The sequence below is a fragment of the Phocoena sinus genome, chromosome 17 (assembly GCF_008692025.1).
Source record: "Phocoena sinus isolate mPhoSin1 chromosome 17, mPhoSin1.pri, whole genome shotgun sequence".
NCBI lineage: Eukaryota > Metazoa > Chordata > Mammalia > Artiodactyla > Phocoenidae > Phocoena > Phocoena sinus.
In genome coordinates, this window is record NC_045779.1 from 3,326,934 (window position 1) to 3,346,374 (window position 19,441).

At 42.9% G+C, this 19,441-nt stretch overlaps 1 protein-coding gene across 4 annotated transcripts in view; it reads right to left on the reverse strand.

Annotated features, from left to right (window-relative positions):
* The window catches only part of TCEA1 (transcription elongation factor A1), a 32,854-nt gene extending 15,331 nt beyond the window's left edge, over positions 1 to 17,523 (reverse strand). The window contains exons 1-3 of one of the 4 annotated variants that reach the window (XM_032610276.1): positions 17,277 to 17,523; positions 8,701 to 8,763; positions 3,510 to 3,615 (exon numbers count right to left, since the gene is read on the reverse strand). In XM_032610276.1, coding sequence (XP_032466167.1) covers positions 3,510 to 3,615; positions 8,701 to 8,763; positions 17,277 to 17,339 — 232 coding nt within the window. In that variant the 5' untranslated portion in view covers positions 17,340 to 17,523. Of the gene's footprint in view, positions 1 to 3,509; positions 3,616 to 8,700; positions 8,764 to 16,696; positions 16,813 to 17,276 lie in introns of those variants that run through there. The other 3 variants (XM_032610278.1, XM_032610277.1, XM_032610279.1) reach the window with 3 other exon arrangements.
* Between the last annotated feature and the right edge of the window lie 1,918 nt (positions 17,524 to 19,441).

The window sequence follows — 19,441 nt, forward strand, 5'->3', positions numbered from 1 at the left end:
AGAGCACAAAGCTTTAAGACTTAAGGAAGTGAGCAATTAGGCATGGGGAAATAAAGTACGTAAAATAGGCTGGGTCAAGGCAATACTTCAGCACTGAAAAGAAACATTCATGTTTAAATCAACCAAAACAGCCTTGAAGCTAGGTTCAGAAAATGTTTGGATCTACTGTGTAACCCACTTTGATCTACATTTTGATCCCTACATGAGCTACATAAATAAGAACTACATAAATAATTCCATTCTCCACATCCCTCTGTATAGAATACAGAAGAACAACATCCAACTGTGTGGCAGGACCACCTAGGCAACTCTAAGCATGACCTCGTGCTCAAGCTCCCATCCTAAACCATTCCATCCAAATCTCTGGCGGTGAGGCATGAGCGTCACCAGATGACCTAATACACCAACCTGGATGACAGTGACTGACCGAGAATGGTCCCAATCACAATTCTAGAACTTCACTTGTAAATGTTAGGGTGACCAAACCTGAAACACAATTCAAGTCCCTATGACACACATCAGTTCTCATACACCAATTTTATTGCCCCTTTTATTCTATAATTCCCCTGGAAGGCCTAAAGATGCTACAGTATTGTGAGGTAAAAAACAAAGATCAATAATGACATTACAGAATATAGCAAGGACTAAGACGTATTCCCAAAGTTAACAGGTAGAAAGCTTCGTAAAGGTGATATAACCAGGTGATACTGTCTAACAAGCGTCCAGTGATGGTGGGGGAGCAGTAAAGCAGCTCTAGTGCAGTGTGTACTGGGGTAGTCCTCTGAGAAGGCAGGATAGTAGAGGTATGACCAGTCTTAAAAACATTCCTACTCTGCAAACAGAGTGCCGTGGGTAATAGAGCAGAACCCCGGGGAAGTGCTCCAGCGCTGGGCTCAGACTGTCTGCAGATCACATCCCACCCTGGCTACTCACTACCAATCCAGCTGCGCACAAGGTGCCTATCTCTCAGTGCCTCGGCTGCCTCATCACAAAATGCAGGTTACAATAGCACCGAGCACACCGGATCATCAGGAGAACTAAACGCACTAATACAGGTCAATGCTTGGCATATCTTTTTTTTTTTTTTTTTTTTTGCGGTACGCAGGCCTCTCACCGTTGTGGCCTCTCCTGTTGCAGAGCACAGGCTCCGGACGCGCAGGCTCAGCGGGCCATGGATCACGGGCCCAGCCGCTCCACGGCATGTGGGATCTTCCCGGACCGGGGCACGAACCCGTGTCCCCTGCATCGGCAGGCGGACTCTCAACCACTGCGCCACCAGGGAAGCCCAATGCTTGGCATATCTTAAGTATTCAAAACTGTGCTACCTGGAAGCAGTAGCTCTTCCAGAAATCTAGCTAACAATCTAAAGAAAAAGTTTTAAGCAGAGAGAGATTCATCACCCAGTAGATTATTCTAAAGCCAATAAAAATGAGCTATGATGATGGAAAAATACAAAAAAATTCCACTAAAAAGACAATAAGGGCAGACACATACACACTCACATGCACCACTGTGTGCACAAAGACACATCTCTTTTGAACCACTGGAAAATGAGTAGCAGATACTATGCTCCCTTATCCCTGAATACCTCACTATGAATTCCCTAAGAATAAAGAAATTCATGTATATAACCACAGTAAGTAGATCCAGCAATGATACAAGATTGTTTACCTACCCACTGACCTTATAAAATTCCGCCAATTATCCCAATAACGATCTTTATAGCAATGTTTCCTTCTGGTTAGGAATCCAATACAGGATCATATATTACATTAGTTTTCTTAAGATTAGACTTTCTAAATTTTATAGGCTTTACAATTTTTGGTTCCTAGTTTCCAAGTTCTTGTAAGTAACAAGTCTTTTATTATTACTATTGCTGTCTATGAAATTTTAAAAGCTTCGCTTTTTCTATTTTCTCTTCCATATAAGGCTGATAACTGCTAGGGAAATGGCTCATTCCAGGGCTGGGTTAGATAAGTCCAACATATTTTGTGATGCCAGAATGTCAGAAAGAGATTAAAAAAAAAAAAAAAACACACACAACTGAAGGGAGCTTGTCAAAGGGACACAGGAACCAGTTTGAAGGGGTGCCCACTGGTCAAAGCTGGGACAATATAAATACCAAAATAAATATGAACAGTAATGGATTATAATCCATTATATAGAATAAGAATCCACGTGCCCACACTAATAATAGAAAAAGAACTGGGAGGTAAAAGGAGGGTTCTTTCTTATAGAATGATAACGTATAAATACTGAAGAAGTAGAAAAGCTAGAAAATCATAACTTTGCAACTGTCACTGTAAAGGGTGGTTACGGCAACAATCAGTGGGTACTAACCGGGGCTGGGGGTCCGATGGGGAACAAGACGGTTTCAGGGTCTTAAAGTGACCACCACAGAACTCCTACTAGACACAAGAGGAAAAATCATAAACGATGCAGTGCACACCTCGGCTGGGTCTCAACCTTAACACCACCCTGCCTCTGCACGTGATACCTGGGAAAGACACAACACACGTATGCAGTACCTCAACTGTGGATGTGCAACCAGATCTAGTCATGAGAAAATGCCAGATAAACCCCAAATAAGGACATGTTATTAAAAACAAAGCAGGGAATTCGCTGGCGGTCCAGTGGTTAGGACTCCGCAATTTCACTGCCATGGGCTCGGGTTCAATCCCTGGTCAGGGAACTAAGATCTCACAAGCTGTGCTGTGCAGCCCCAAAAAACAAAACAAACAAAGAAACAAAAACCCACACACAACAACAAAGGGGGGAGGGGGGAGGGGCATGCGTTCTTCAAAAGTCAATGTACCAGAAGAACTATTCCACATTGGCAGACTAGATTACATGGCCCTGGACTGGGTCCTGTTCTGGAGGAGAGAAAAGCTGGAAGGGTCATTACTGGGACAACTGACAAAACTGCAACATGCACTGCAGAGTAACGTACTGCATCAATGTTAAATTTCCTGAATTTCCTGTATTATGATTACATAAGAAAATAAACTTGTTCCAAGAACACACACACTTAAGTATTAAAGAGTAAGTAAAGCATGACAGAGGCAACCTATTCACAAATGGTTCAGAAAAAATATGTGTGAGAGTATATACATACAGAGGAGAGAGAATATGACAAAACAAATACGGCAAATGTTAAAAATTAATGATCTAGAAAAAGGACACGTCGAGTTATTTTTATTATTCTTGCAAATTTTCTGTAAGTTAGAAAACTATTTCAAAAACCTTTTCCGTAAGTGTCACACCTTCCCCCTGGAGGAAAATTTTCTTCTTAAAGAGGCAATTCAGTTGTAAATGTTGAAAAACAAGAAAGCTAAATCTGACTAGTTTAAAAAGTAGAACCCTCAAGGAAGTCAGACTAAAGCCGCCTCCCATACTATAGGGCACTGATTTCAAAACATCTATATTCATTAAGAGAAAAAAAATACAACCACCCAATGTCTGAAGAAACCAGAACATCATAAATGTATGTAATGGAAGATCGATTATACCTAATAACTTTTTCCAGGATTTGATGAGGGACTTTGCTAAAGATGTAACTTCTTCATCTGTGCTCTGCTTGCGAATAGCATTCACTGACATTCCGATTCTTGTGGACTGCAAGGCAATGACAAAAAAATACGTATAAGCGATTTTATTTCAGGCAATTCATTGTTTCCTTTTCTTCTTTCCCAGATGCCTGTTTCCATTTTAGAACAGAAAAAAAAATCAATTATCTGAATTCTTTTAGTAGCAGACTGTAGACTTAAGACACAGACGTCTTCAACTCAAACATTAGATGCATCAAGGTTCTCATCACTGAGACCTGCAAGCATGTAACCTGCTACTAAAGTAAGGCTGGTTAACTAGCACAACGAAATCAGTCTTTCCCACAAGAGAAGAACAGAAGATAAAGTGTCTGTGTTTGTACACAAGGCAGGCTGATGCAACCACGGCTAACACACGCACTTTGCTTCTCTACATTCTCCTACAGATTACTCTGTACACCGCCTGTTGCAACTTGTAAGGACCCCCAAACAAATACCACCACCCATAGAGGTTTAAACACCAGCACATAATCACAGATATTAAGAATGGATGTCACAGAACACAGATAATTTGACTGTGGCAACACTACATGCCCAGGGTTATGCTGGGAGCGTCCATATTCATTACCCTTCCTAACAGCCCTTTAAAGTCGAGATCATTATCCCTATTTTTAAAGATGAACAGACTAGAAGTATCAATAAATAACTGCCCAGCATCACACCACTACTAACTGGCAAAACTGGATTTTAATCCAGGTCTGTTACCTCCAAAGTCCATGCTCTTTCCAACACATCAACGGTTTTCAAAATTTCAAATTGTACTTAAAGAACACAAAGGCAATGACAGGCCAATTATGGATGATAAATTAAAAATGGTAAATTTAGGGGCTTCCCTGGTGGCAGAGTGGTTGAGAATCTGCCTGCCAATGCAGGGGACATGGGTTCGAGCCCTGGTCTGGGAAGATCCCACATGCCACGGAGCAACTAAGCCCGTGTGCCACAGCCACTGAGCCTGCGCGTCTGGAGCCTGTGCTCCTCAACAACAGAAGGTCGCGACAGCGAGAGGCCCGCGCACCGCGATGAAGAGTGGCCCCCGCTCGCCGCAACTAGAGAAAGCCCTCCCACAGAAACGAAGACCCAACACAGCCAAAAATAAATAAATTTATAAAAAAAAAAAAAAAAAAAGGTAAATTTAGTAAGTTCAGGTTGTAGAAAGTAGACAATCTTTCAAAATATGGATATGGAAGAACAAAATAGTTAGTGAGAAAATAAAAAGAGAAGGGAACCCCTGCTATAAACTTTAAGGCCGAGAAATAAATGGGTCCTTAAGATTTCCTTTTAAATTATTCAAAGTACTCAACAAAGAGAATCGGGACAGTTGCTCAAGAGTCTAGAATATGTGTCTGGCTGGAGTGCTGTGTGTTCTCTCTTCGAGAGCTGAGCAAGGCGGATGAAGGTGCCACAGCAGAGAGACACAGGGGACTCATGACTCTAAAACTCCAAGATGATTTGAGATTAGTGTTTTGGGGATTTTTTTTCCCACAGAAAGTGGCTTCTTTCTTGTAGAAAATAATATGTTCTTAGAACTCCTTACAGTGAAGAAAAGACTTTTAGAACTTTAGAATGTTTTAGAACTTCTCTAAAGCACTACTTTGTTAGCTGGTGTGGCAGGCACTTCAATGTAGAAAACCTTCCAGAGGCAGGCGGCACAGCTCAGTCTCGTGGTCTCTGAGCTGCCCCACAGGATGCTGCGAACGTGCTGACTGCTACCGCCCTGATGCCTGTGGCACCCCTCCTTCGACAGCGCCTGACCCCTGCCTAGAAGAAAACCCAATTTTGGCATGAGTGGAGGAAATAACTTGAGTCACTAATACAGTTCTGGAGCTTGGGATCAACATGGATTGGCAAAGAAAATGGGACTTTAGGAGGTGGTCAGAGGCGAGCAAAGGTATAAGGAGATTATGAACAAACCGTGTGCTGTAGAGTGACTGCTTTTTAATTATCACATAACGTTCTGATCACTAAAGAGACCAAACCTAAGCTCTGCTTAAAACCTAAGAAAACCCATAAGGAGAACACAGGGATCTGTAATAAACATGCTCACCTAAGGGAGGGATTGTCCAGTCAAGAATAATGAGAAACGAGGCTGTGGAGGTAGAGTGAAACACTAAGATTATTTGAGTAAGTTTGTTTCTTCCTTTTAGGAGGTATTTTGGGAAGAGCAGAAGAAAGTAGAAAGAGGAAAGGCCTATGAAGCTATCCGACAACACTGCTCTAGGATATAAACTCAGCTACACAGCAGAATCTACATCTGTTTCACAGGCATCTCAAAACCCAATGGATCCAAAATTATCCTTTATCTCTTTACCCTTCCACCTTTATTTCCTTCTCATCCCAACCTCACCACATTAGGTTTTCCTGAATTTTGCTTTACTGTAAAATGGCACCATCTACCCAGTCACCACGGCAGACACCTCAGTCATCCTAAACTCCACCTTCTCCTTCACCCCCCCATCTGGTTGGCTACCAATTCTTGTAGGTTGTCCCTCAATAACAAGTACCCCTTCTCTCCGCTCCTACTGCTACGCCCTTAGTTCAGGCCCTCATCACTGCTCCCTGAGCACCTGCGTCAGTCAACAAGCTTCCTGATTCTTCCTCCCTGCAAACCTGGGCACGCACTCCCCCGCCCCCTGCCGCCGGGCAGGATGCTCTCAGGACCGCAGCTGCAGCCTGCATGCCAGCCAGCCTGTGTCTTCAACCCTGCATCAGACTTCCTCCACCTGAACAGGTCGCACTGCTTCCACATCCTGCTTTCTCTGCTGGAATACCCTTCCCGGTCCTATCTGCCTAGGGAGAACCTATTCATGTTTTGAAACTCAGTTTACACTTTATCACCATATGAAGGCTTTCCTGAGCCTCCCAGGTTAAGGAATCAGATTAAGAAGTAAACTTCTTTGTGCTTCTTTCTTGCCCTACCTATAACAAACACAATAAATCCCCCACATACAAACCTTCAAGTTGCGAACTTGCAAAGATGCGAACGGGTGTTCGCATGTCCAATCACATAAGTTAGTTCTATTTGAGGAGGCACTGTTAGTTTTTGAGGCACAGGACCCAAACGCAGAATGGTACACGAAGGTTGCAGAGGCCGTTCAGAATGCAATCCAGTGCTACCATGTCATCTATGATGAGAAAAAAAGAGCTACTACCCAGACACCACTGGACCGTTTTTTCAAGAGGGTAGATAGACTCGAATCCAGCAAGGAACCAGAACCTGTGCCATCAGCATCAGGCATGAGTGAAATGGCAGGTCGCCCTCCGTCTGCTATTGCTGACGACCCTTCAGCTCTACCATCGCCCGCCTCCTCTCCTTCCTCCAGTCAGTAACTCTTCCTGCCTGTTCACTTGATGCCAGCCCCTGGATGCCAGCTGTTATACCGTGCTACTGTACTTTCCAAGGTACTGTACTGTAAGATTAAAAATGTTTTCTTTATTTTTTGTTTGTTTTTTAATGTATTATTTGTGTGGAACGTATTATAAACCTATTACCGTACAGTACGATATAGCCGATTGTATTGGTTGGGGACCTAGGCTAACTCTGTGGGACTTACAAACAAATTACACTTATGAATGAGCTCTTGGAACAGAACTCGTTCGTATGTAGGGGACTTACTGTAAATCCTATACAGACGTCTATCTGGGCAACTATACCTTTCTGTTTGTTTACATGGCAGTTTTCCTCTACTAGACTTGAAGCTCAATGAGGGGGAAAGACCATATTTTATTCATCTTTATAACCCCAACACAATTTCTAATCCTAATAAAAACTCAAATGTTTGTTATATAAATACATAAACTTTCCAAGGAATGAAGCATATAAAAAAATCCAAAGTGTGTTATAAATGATAATCCTACCCAAACTCCACAGCCTCTATAAAACTACCCATCTCTTAAACAAACGCTGAGGTTACTGTTGTTTTCCATGTGGCTATCCCCACACAGAACTGCTGGGATAAGGCCACATCTAGGTGGTAAGGTACGGACACAAACTCAAGGTTATTCTCAGAGCTGATTTGCCAGAGCTGCTGATCCTTGGACAGGATATCTGAACTGAGAAGACAGGACTTAATGACTTGCTTCCCTTCTCCTTCTTGGTTCTATTCTTAGAGGAGGCATTCTTAACCTTTTTCCCACCATGGATCCCTTTGGTAAACTGAAGCTTAAGGACTCCCCCTCAGAATGCTTTTTAAATGGATTAAATAAAATACATAGGATTACAAAGAAAAGCAGTTATATAAAGTTACAAAATGTTTTCTTAAATGTGATACAGTAATATATGTGCTCCTTTATTGAAACATTTAAATAAGATCTAGCGTAACATATAAGAGCTACCATGATAACGGGCAAAAACACGCCTCAGTATATCTGAGGTTAAAATATCTGTGATTTCTTTCAGTTAGTCATAAATACTAATTCAACTGTGGTTTACTGCCTTCATAATTGAAAGAAATGCTCAATTTCAGTTAGATATTAGTGAAAACACATATGATTTTTTTTCCTCAACCACGTACACACCCCTGTCACCCTTCCCTAAATTCTGACTTAATGGAATGGAAATATCAAAGGCGGCACTCATGGATAATAAGAAATGTGTAGTAGAAAATAGCCAGATTCATCTCACAATTCAGCTTCCTTTTTAACATTGTGACTTGTGTTAAAGTTGTATTTTTATGTTTTAGTCCTGCTGCAACATTAAGACTTGAGTAATGACTCTACACAATGACGACCAGACACCCGACTGTGCACAGGGCAGGCCGGCGCTGAGAGAGGGAGAAGAGCGAGCGACCCTTGCACCCTCACCCTCAGGCCAGCTTCACGCAGCACAGCTGGCGACCGCAGATCCAGAAAGGGAAATCTGGGGAGATCAAGTCAGGGCCAAGAGTCCAACTTCCTTTCATAGTGAGTTTCACTCCCACTATCAACCTCGGAGGGTATGTTTTATTCTTCCTGAGAAAGGCAACATTTTTCTATAATGGTAACTTAGTAGACTACTGATTTACGTTACCATCTCAAAAAAACAAGTTAATAATGTTTCACCATAACAGGAAAATACAAAAATACCTATTCAAAAATTATGATACATATTAACACATACCTGTAATAATTCCAAGGTCATGGGAATATTCTTAAGCTCCTTCAGTAAATCCAATGCTCCAGCCTGTAAAATAAAATAATTTCAAACTGAATTTCCCAGATAGTAAAGCTAGGAGTAACTACAGATCTAAATTTATATTTTCCTATCCACAATTCACTACGGCTCACTTATTCATGTGAGGAGAATGGTATATAGATATATAGATGAGAGAGAGAAAGAGTTTTCCAAACAGGGGTTGCAACTCACTAGAGGATCATAAAAATGCATTTACTGGGTTATAACCCACACCTAAGTGTTGTTTTGTGAAAGTTTACTTTCACCAGTATTTGTCTATATGTGCCCCAATTACAAATATAAAACGTTTCTTACTGTGGTGGTACAACACACCCCAAAATTCATGGAGGGCAGCTGCCTGGGGACGTGGGAATGGCGGCAGTGGGGAGGGTCCCCAAAATGCCGCAGCACCTCCAGCATTCCCGAGGGGCATCACTTCCCTGGAATTCTCACGAGGCCCCTGTACCTCGCTGCTCAGTCACAAGAACACTGCTGTCTACCTGATTCTTGCAAAGCAGTGAAAAGCAAATTCTAAAAGGAAATCCAGTTAATATCTGCGTTAAGCTCGCAGGCCTGTCCACTGCCAGGTGCCACCTAGAATCAAAGGCTCCCACGTAGCTGAGGAAGACGGAACAAACCTGGAAGCTTTATGGAGAGCGCTAAGGTTAAAAGGGGAGAAGCAACAGCGCCACCTGCAGCTTGTGGCCAACGTTCCAATCTGATATTCACTCCCATCGGCCATATTTCAGCTCCTCTAATACACCCACTTAATCAGTCATATTTCGTTTAGTCTAATAGTGACTTAATGTACTATATTTGGACAAATCATTATTCTACATACTACTAACAAAAAAACTATTAAACTACGGTAAACTTTTTTATCACCTCTTTTTACTTTCACAATTCCTTCAGACTTGGAATTTTTATCATGTATCACCGTTTACATACAGAAAAAGAAAAATATAATCAAAATTGGCTAAGGCAGTTCTAAAACTATGTCTCACTCAGAGTCTAATGCTTATAAACTGTTCACTGACTCAGATTCAATAATATGTCTTTAGCCCACAAGGAGTTGTTATCAAAACACTAGTAACGCAACACTTCACACAAGAATCCATAAAAGAGCTCAGAGCCACTAGCTCTCTGTGGGCACTGAGGTGCACGTGGGGCTCACTGCCTTCGCCCCCGCTTCTCTGCTACCATTTGGTCCCTCGAGGGTCGAAGAGCACTCCACTACTTTCTCAGATTTGCTTCCAAGCCACTGACACCCGTTCCGCAAATGTCGATGCTGGGTTTGATGCTCTGCCTGTGAAAGTACATCCCAACGGCCATCTGGCCAGCAACATGTGTAACTCATTCTGCTTTCTGAAATGTTAAAATATGAAAACTAGCACCCTACAAACCCGTGAAACACAGCACACCCAGGGAAAACAGAAAGCCCTGCAACACATCCCTCATATGCACCCTAAAGGAAGAAACAAGCATGGAACCTCATGGTATCAGTATATTTCTTAAATTTAAAATCAAGCAGAGGTTTCCAGTCAGATAACTTTTCCATTTAAAGTCGACAGACTTGGCTGTAGAGAATAAAACAGTATTGACTCTTCTTCTGGCCACAAACAGAGACATCATTTTAATTTAACCCAGTACCTCATAAATAAAAACTTAAGTTCAAAAGAAATTACGAAACAGACTATTATGAAGGATGTTAATGATCCACTGCTTACAGATTCCTTCTGATCATAAAATTCTATAATTTTTCTTTAGAGGCAACTAAAAATAGTAAAACATTAGAGTTGTTAAAAAATAAAACACTGGGCTTCCCTGGTGGTGCAGTGGTTGAGAGTCTGCCTGCCGATGCAGGGGACACGGGTTTGTGACCCGGTCCAGGAGGATCCCACATGCTGTGGAGCGGCTGGGCCTGTGAGCCATGGCCGCTGAGCCTGCGCGTCCGGAGCCTGTGCTCCGCAACGGGAGAGGCCACAACAGTGAGAGGCCCACGTACAGCAAAAAAAAAAATAATAATAATAAAAATAAAACACTGACTTTAAATTTACTATTAATTACGAATTTCTATAGGCATGACATTTTTGTGAGCGAGTATCTTCAATCCCGTATCTGCACATCTCCAAACCAAAATCCTTCGAAAACCAAAAGACTTCTCATTTCTCACAGATTTTCAGTAAACTCACTTGGCAGCAACATCTCAACAGTTGCATAAAGCTATTTATGTTCTACTTATCCCACTTAATGCGAAAATGCTGCATTTCACTACAGAAATGCTAATATCTGATTACTGGGAACTTCCCAGATCTCATTGAGGATATTATGAAATATATGATGTTTGTACTATATCATCTTTATAAACCTGAAAAATTTGGAATTCTCAAATATATCAGACTCTAAAGGTTTTGATTGCGAGATTGTGGGCCTGTATCCTTATCTACCATAGATGTTTTTCTTCTACCCATGTCTCCATGGTCTTTCTGAACGATTTCTGACCTAGGATCAATTAAAAAGGAAGACAGGACTTCCCTGGTGGCGCAGTGGTTGAGAGTCTGCCTGCCAACACAGGGGACACAGGTTCGAGCCCTGGTCTGGGAAGATCCCACATGCCGCGGAGCAACTAAGCCCGTGCACCACAACTACTGAGCCTGCGCTCTAGAGCCCACGAGACACAACTACTGAGCCCGCGTGCCTAGAGCCTGTGCTCCGCAGCAAGAGAAGCCACCGCAACGGGAAGCCCATGCACAGAAACGAAGAGTAGCCCCCGCTCGCCGGAACTAGAGAAAGCCCACGCGCAGCAATGAAGACCCAACGCAGCCAAAAATAAACAAATAAATAAATTTATAAAAAAAGAAATAAACAACTATGATGATCTGTGTGAGTGAAAAGCGCAAAAAAGAGATGATCGTATATTAATTCGGTGACAAAAGCTTTTGAGTGTCACTGTGTGCCAAGCGCTGTGTTAAACACTTTACATGCAGTATCTCATTTCATCTTTACAGTAAGCCCTACGGAAGAAGGGAATCTTATCGTCCCCGTTTTACAGAGGAAATTAAAGCCCAGGTAAGTTAAGAAACTTGCACAAGGTCACATGATTACTAACTTGAAAAGGTGAGATTTACCCCATTCTGTCAAAGGACACTTATTGCCTCTCAACAAACACCCAACTAGCACCATATGCCAAGCTATGCTCTGTGTTGAGGACACAGCAATGTGCACAACAGAAACCCTTTCTGACCTCAGCGAATTCAAAAATAGGCAGAAACCTTTGAGCATCTACTTCAAACCCTCAATTACACAAGAAAAAAACCTTAAACTCAGAGAAGGTAAGTGACTTGCCCAAGGCCACACTGATGGGTAATGTAAAGGGACAAGAATCCAGTTTCCTGACCCTTACACCACTGCTCTTTCCATTCTATAACCCCTCCCCCAACCCCCGTGGCAGTTCCGCTCTGTGAACTCCGATGAACAGCATTATCAAACAGTCCGCAATCATCACCTGCCTCTAAAGGTCAAGTCTACTAGATTGCAACATCTCCTACAGACAATGATGCAAGAGAAAGAAAGATCCTACCTTAACTTCCAGAGTCAAATTTAGTTCATAGTACTGGCTAAAAAATAAATAGCCACCACACTACCATGTTACATAGGTGGTACTTCTACTTGTTATCAGAAAGAAGTACTTTTATAAAATATGGTATACTGAAAACCCAGCATATACAAGACTGTACAGGATACAAAACTTCTCTTCAAAGAGATGTAAGAGAGAAGGAGCAACATGGAATATACAGTTAAGAACACGGGCTATACATATATGGTTGATCTAGATTCAAATCCATGTTCTGTCATTTCCAAATTATAAGATATTGGAACTGTTACTTGGCCTTCTCAAGCTTCAGCTTCTTTATATGTACATGAGCATAATACGCCAACCCTGAGTAGTTAAAATGGTCAAATGAGGTAATGTAACACATATGAAGTTATCAAATTAGAGTGCCTAAGACAAAGGAGATGGTTGATAAGAGGTATAAAAGATACAAAAAATTATCTGTTTCTACCATAACAATATTCTCAAAAAGCCATAAAGCCAGCATTTTAAGAGAGCATTATTTAAGCTCAATCAACTCAAAAACAATTCTTACTAAGAATTATGATGAGATTTTAAGGTCTAAAAAATTAAGATGCTACTTATTTTTTTAAAAAGGAAACAAATTATAAATATTTGAGTTACAGCTCAGCAACATCACTATAAACTAGGAAATATAAATTTACTATGTCGCCTCAAATTTGTAGTTATTCTACACCAAAAGCACAAGCAACGAAAGAAAAAAATATATAAAATCAACTTCATAAAAATTAAAAGCTTGTGGGAATTCCCTGGCAGTCCAGTGGTTAAGACTCAGTGCTTTCACTGCAGTGGCCTGGGTTCAATCCCTGGTGAGGGAATGAAGATCCTGCAAGCCACGCAGCGTGGCCAAAAAATGAATAAATAAAAATTTTAAAATAAAAGCTTTTATTTTTATTTTATTAAAGTATATTAGTGGTTGGGGTAGATATGGTGACGACATAATGGGTTACTTAATGGACAGTTTCTATCTGGAGTGATGAAAATGTTCTAAAATTAGATAGTGGTGATAGCTGCACAAATCTGCAAATATATTAAAAACCACTGAATTGTGTACTTTAAATGGGTGAACTGTAATGTACAGCTAAATAAAGCTGTTATAAAAGATTGTGCAGTCATTCTAAATTTCGATTTATGCTAATTAAGCTAACCCTGATATGGAAACCAAAGTTTTCTTCCTAACCCAGGTAATAAAGACTTAGAAATGTACATATTTCAGGTATCCCTGCTCCTAGGAAATTCTAACACCTAGTTTCAGTTTCTTTCTCTGCAATTTAATTCTACTCAGCCCTAAGCCTTCAGTGCAGAAAAAATACACAAACCTCAACACCCCACAAAATGTGTCTGTGAGCTTGAAAATTCTACGCTCTCACCTGACTCCTCTTTCTACAGACTAGTGCTATAAATCCTTTACAAAGATAACCCAGAAGGTTTTTTAGCCTTTACCATATCCTAGGCACTGCCAAGAATTTCATATTCATCTAATCTTTACTAAACTATCTCCAATTCACTACCAAGAAAAACATTTTAGAGATGTTAAGAAACTTGCCTAAGACCACTCAGCTAAAGTTCAGAAGAGCCAGGATTTGAACCAAGATTAGGAGTCAAAGACTTGCTTATTGATAAAGTCAAAATGACAAGAAAAAAGCTATGTAAAAAACAGCTAACACCCTGGGGCTTCCCTGGTGGCGCAGTGGTTAAGAATCCACCTGCCAATGCAGGGGACACGGGTTCGATCCTGGTCCGGGAGGATCTCACATGCCGCGGAGCAACTAAGCCCATGCGCCACAACTACTGAGCCTGCACTCTGGAGCCCACAAGCCACAACTACTGAGCCTGTGCTCTAGAGCCTGCAAGCCACAACTACTGAGCCCGCAAACCACAACTACTGAGCCTGTGCTCTAGAGCCCGCGAGCCACAAGTACTGAAGCCCACATGCCTAGAGCCTGTGCTCCGCAACAAAAGAAGCCACTGTAGTGAGAAGCCCACACACCGCAACGAAGAACAGCCCCCGCTCGCCGCAACTAGAGAAAGCCCGCGTGCAGCAACAAAGACCCAACGCAGCCAAAAATGAATAAATAAATTTTTAAAAAAACATTATTTAAAAAAAAAAAGCTAATATCTGAAAATTTGGCACTAATTCACATGGTTCATCATGGCCTCAAAACGTGTACTGTTTAAGATCAAGTACACACGTGGGGCAACACCCTGGGCAGTACCAGGTCAAGATATTGTTGGGGTATTTAGGGAAACCCGTCTGCCCCACGACAGCAAGTGCCCTGGTCGTACAGTTGTACCCAGAGAAGGTTCAGATACAGATGCAAGGTCTTCTAGAGATGCTGTAGTTGAACAGAGTAGTACTGGCTTTGAAGCAAAATAGATTTAGATTCACATCTTCATTTGGCCTCTTTGTAGCTATTAGGCTTAAGACAATTAACTTTCTAAATACTTCATTTCCTCATTTTTAGAATGGAGATAATGCTTATCTCAATAAACTGTCAGGAATAAATGAGATAAGGTAGGTAACTTAGTAGAATGCCTAGCTCAGAGTAATAGCTCAATAAATGGTAGCTGTTTTATTATTACTTAAAAGTGACACCTACGGTTTTATTAAAACAATATCTAATAACAGCACTTAAACTTCAATTCATAGGACAACTATTACTTTTCAAGCAAAGTTTACTTTTTCACAGTATCAAAATAATATAAAAATTAACTCAGAGAAAATCTGGAAACCACACACACAAAAAAGAGAAACAAATCTGCCATAATCCTAAAATGCCCAGAATGACTTCTGTTAAATTACTGAACACTTAAAAAGCTATTTATGGGCTGCTGATGTGCTCTGGAGGGCAGGGAGGGAGAGTCATTCAGACCATTTCCCTTTCTCTATCTCATTTGCCTATATGAATTTCTGTAAGACAGGAAAAGAGAGAAGGAATAAAAAGTAAAAGAGCCAGTCAATTTTCCCTTTCTCTTGGGGGGGCAAGTTTTTACATTGAAGTTTTGCACTACTAGAAACGTAAGATTTGAGAAGAACAATGAGCCTGGAGGACTATCTTGGAGCTTATCCTCATTCTCCTGCGGGCGCATTATGTGTTTATAATTTGAGAACTGCACACAAATACAAAGTGGTCTTCTCCATACTTGCTCACTAAGGAATTCCTCATTTCTAGGAAACATCTATTTCAAGGAAAGGAAACAAACAAAAACACCTAGTGCACTATATGATTAAAAGGTACACGTTTTATAGCCTGAGTTCGAGAAAAAAATTACCCAAGTAACAGCCTTTTTCCCTAGGAGCCAGCTTCTACTAGGGGAGTCCAGGGTTCTCTAGGCAAAGAAAAAAAACTTGCCAGTTTAACCGGAATAACAGAAACGTTCAGCCAATCAAATACACAGAACTCATCACTTGTAGTGAGGAATGAAAGGCCTGTATCAACAGAAAAAATAAATGGCACAGGCAACGTCTGGAACAGAAAACAAACAGGAAATACTTAAAAAAGCCAAAATTGCAAATACTGATTAACAGGGTATGAAATTACATGCTGGGCAATGCACCTGCTAAAGGAAAAGAGGAGCCGACTACGTCTGAAGTCTTAAGAATTCAGTGTTTAACACGACTTCTGCATGCTGCCCAGCAGAAAACTCGGGTCCCGGCTTAATCCACAATGCACACTTCATTTAAGGAGGTGAACTGCTTCGTCTGATTCAGTTTCTTATTCTGTAAAATGAATGCAACACAGCTGTCGTGAGTCCCCAAAGAACTCTGCACAGATGCTTTGTAACTCCAAAGTGCTGTGCAAATCAGAGCGGCCCTTTTCTCCTTCACATTGGTTTGACTTAGAATTCCAGAAGTTTAGCCGAAAATAGACGACTCGGAAGCAAGGGGCTGCAAGTGGCCCACACAGGTGGACAGAAATGCAGGAACTGGAGCACCTCATACAAACCCCAAGAGAACACGTTCACATGAACACGTTATCAGTCACAGAAAACGCCGCTGGTATCAACCGTAAACCACTTAGAGAGGACCAGCAACGACGTGGGTCCAAATCCAGCCAGCAGCACAGCCTCGCCAGCGCGAGTGCCTTCAACACAGCTCCTCGCACGCCGCGGCCTACCAAGATCCACTTGGTCAAAAAAGTTTAGCAACTTGCCAAGCACACTGGCATAGTTTACCTTCTTTTAATTGCTAAGCAAACATGCAGGGTGTCTGAGACAATCAAGGGAATGTTCAGCCTTCTTCAGGAATAAGATCCAGGAAATTCACATTCTGCTTTAACAGTTTCGCGTCTAAAACTGATCGCAGACCTCTGTCTGATGTTGGTTTCTCGATGCTGGCCAATGAGCCCGGAAGAGAGAACGAGTTCTTTCAAACAGGGAGGGCTCTCTGCACTCTTCAGCTAAACCGACGAGGCTTTACCACCGTGACGTTTAAAATAATGAGGAGCATTATTGCCTCGATGGAGTTTACCAGGCTGCGCTAATCACGAGGGGCCTCGGGCGCCCAGGGCGGGTCCCAGCGCCGGTGGCCGCGGGACCGGACGCCCTCCCCGGGGGCCCCCCAGGACCCCTGCCCGGGACGCGGCCGCGGGACAGGACGCCCCCCCAGAACCCCTGCCCGGGACGCGGCCGCGAGACAGGACGCCCCCCCCCACAGAACCCCTGCCCGGGACGCAGCAGTGGGACAGGACGCCCCCCAAGAACCCCTGCCCGGGACGCGGCCGCGGGACACGAAGCCCCCCGCCCAGGACCCTCTCCCCAGAGCGCGGGCCTCGCCGCCGTCACGCGGCCCCCGCCGCGCTCACCGCGGGCCGGGAGCCCCCTCAGGCCGACTGGCCCCCGCCCGCCGCCCGGCCTCCCTCCGGCCCGCGCCGCCCGCCGCGCTCACCGCGTTCTTCTTCTGCACCATCTTGTCCATCTTCTTGGCAATGCGGACCACCTCGTCCTCCATGGCTCCGGCAGCCCTGCCCCGCGCCGGGCCGCGGGGGACGGGAAGCGAGCGGAGCTGGCGGGGCGGCGGGTGAGCCCAGGCGTCGGCGAGGGCCCTCAGCAGGCCTGACCGAGGCGCTTCCTCACTCACGGAGCCCGCGGCAGCGGCGGCAGCGGCTGAGGAGGCGGCGCTCCTCCCCCGCAGGCAGAGCCAATCGAGCTCCGCGCGCGCCGAGCAGGGGCCTCCAATCGACAGCGGACCAGCTGGGCAACGAGTCCTCCGGGCCGCAGGGCTTCGCCGGCTGTCGTGAAAGTGGGCGGGCGGCGCGGCCGAGCTTTGCGCGCGCTCCCTCTAGCCCCGCCCAGCCCGCCCAGCAGACCCCACCCCCTGTCCCCAGTCCCCCGGTCCCCCTTCCCCGGGCTGTGGCGCCCGCAGAGAGCCCCGGGGCGCCGAGCCCGGCGGCTTTGGACGCTGGAACATGGGCGGCTTTTGCAGTCAGTCGGAACCCCAGCATTTTCCCCGCCGTCGACGGCTGCCTGGAAATCAGATTCCCCATCCCCCTAAATAGACCTTTATCGTAGGAATGTGACCATTGTAAGCGCTTCCTCTTTAAAGTCGTTTGTAAGCGCCGTAAAGCCGGAGACCCAATCTTGTTTGTTTCCTGACTCAGAATGTTGGCCGCAGTACCTTGAATACAGTTGAATAATAGTTGACAGGAACGTTCTCATCAAAGAAGTTAATAAAGGCATCTCGCCTGCTCTGAAGGTCAGTGAGGAAGTTGACGTCCTAAAGAGTTATGACTAACAACATAAAGCCAAGGTAGAAAATTGAAGTTATCAGTACTGGAGAGTATAGGCTCCTTCAATAGGTCTTTGCCCAATTAACGCCCTTGACTACCATCTCGTGCAGTTTGCTGACCTATCCCCACACCCAATTTAACCATCATTAGTCAAAATTCACCACCTAATAATGTTTTTTCTATACTATGATGTAAGGTTTTGTTCTACCTCAGTTATTTGGGGGAAAGAGTAACTTGAACCATGTCCCTTTTTCTTTATTTCATTTATTTCTTTTCATCTTAAAATTGTCTTTTTATTATTGATTCCCAACTTAAATTGCAGTAAAAATATACGATTGCAGAGTTACTGGTTCTAAGGTATTTATTGAGATTTGTTTTATCAATTTTTAGAAATATTCTATGTGTCCTGAAAAAGAATGTGTATTCTATAACGGCAGATGTGAAGTTCTATATGGGCCAATTAGCCCGAAATTAATTTTATTGTTCAAATACTTATACCTCAGTTTGTTGTCCACTTGATGCATCAGTTAATAATGAGTATGTACAAATCGCCATTTATGTTTGTAGATTTGTACATTTACTCTAATAATTGTCATTTTTGTTTTTTTCCAAAGAATCAGCTTACTATACTTTCACTGTGGTAAAATACACATAACATTGTCAAATGACAAAACTGAAACAATTTAGTGATGAATCTGATGTGCTTTATCCAAAGGAAAACAATCCATGGATTGGGGAGTACCTTGCCTCACAAGCAGTGGTGCACTTTTCCAGGGGTGTTGGGGGCAAGGGTTAGTTTTATAGAGCTTACAAAAGGCAACCTGGAAACACTTAATTTTGTTAAAATGGCAATGATAAATCTTCATGACCTTGGATTTCGCAATGGTTTTATAGGTATGACACCAAAAGTACAAGCAACAAAAGGAAACAGATAAACTGGACTTTGATAAAATTAAATAGGTTTGCACATCAAAGATTGCTATCAAGAGGAGAAAAGACAGCCCACCAAATGGGAAACAATATTTGCAAATCATATCTGATAAGAACCTAGTGTCCTGGACATATAAAGCAGTCTTAAAACTCAACAACAAAAAGACAACCTGGTTAAAAGTTGGGCGAAGGACTAGACATTTCTCCAGATGTATAAATGGCCAACAAGCACATTAAAATATTCTCAACACAATCAGTTAATAGGGAAATGCAAATTAAAGCTGCACGAGATACCATTTCACATTCACTAGGATGGTTAGAATAAAAGTATGGATAAAAACAAGTGTTGACAAGGATGTGGAGATAGTGGAACCGTAGTACAAATCTGGTGGGA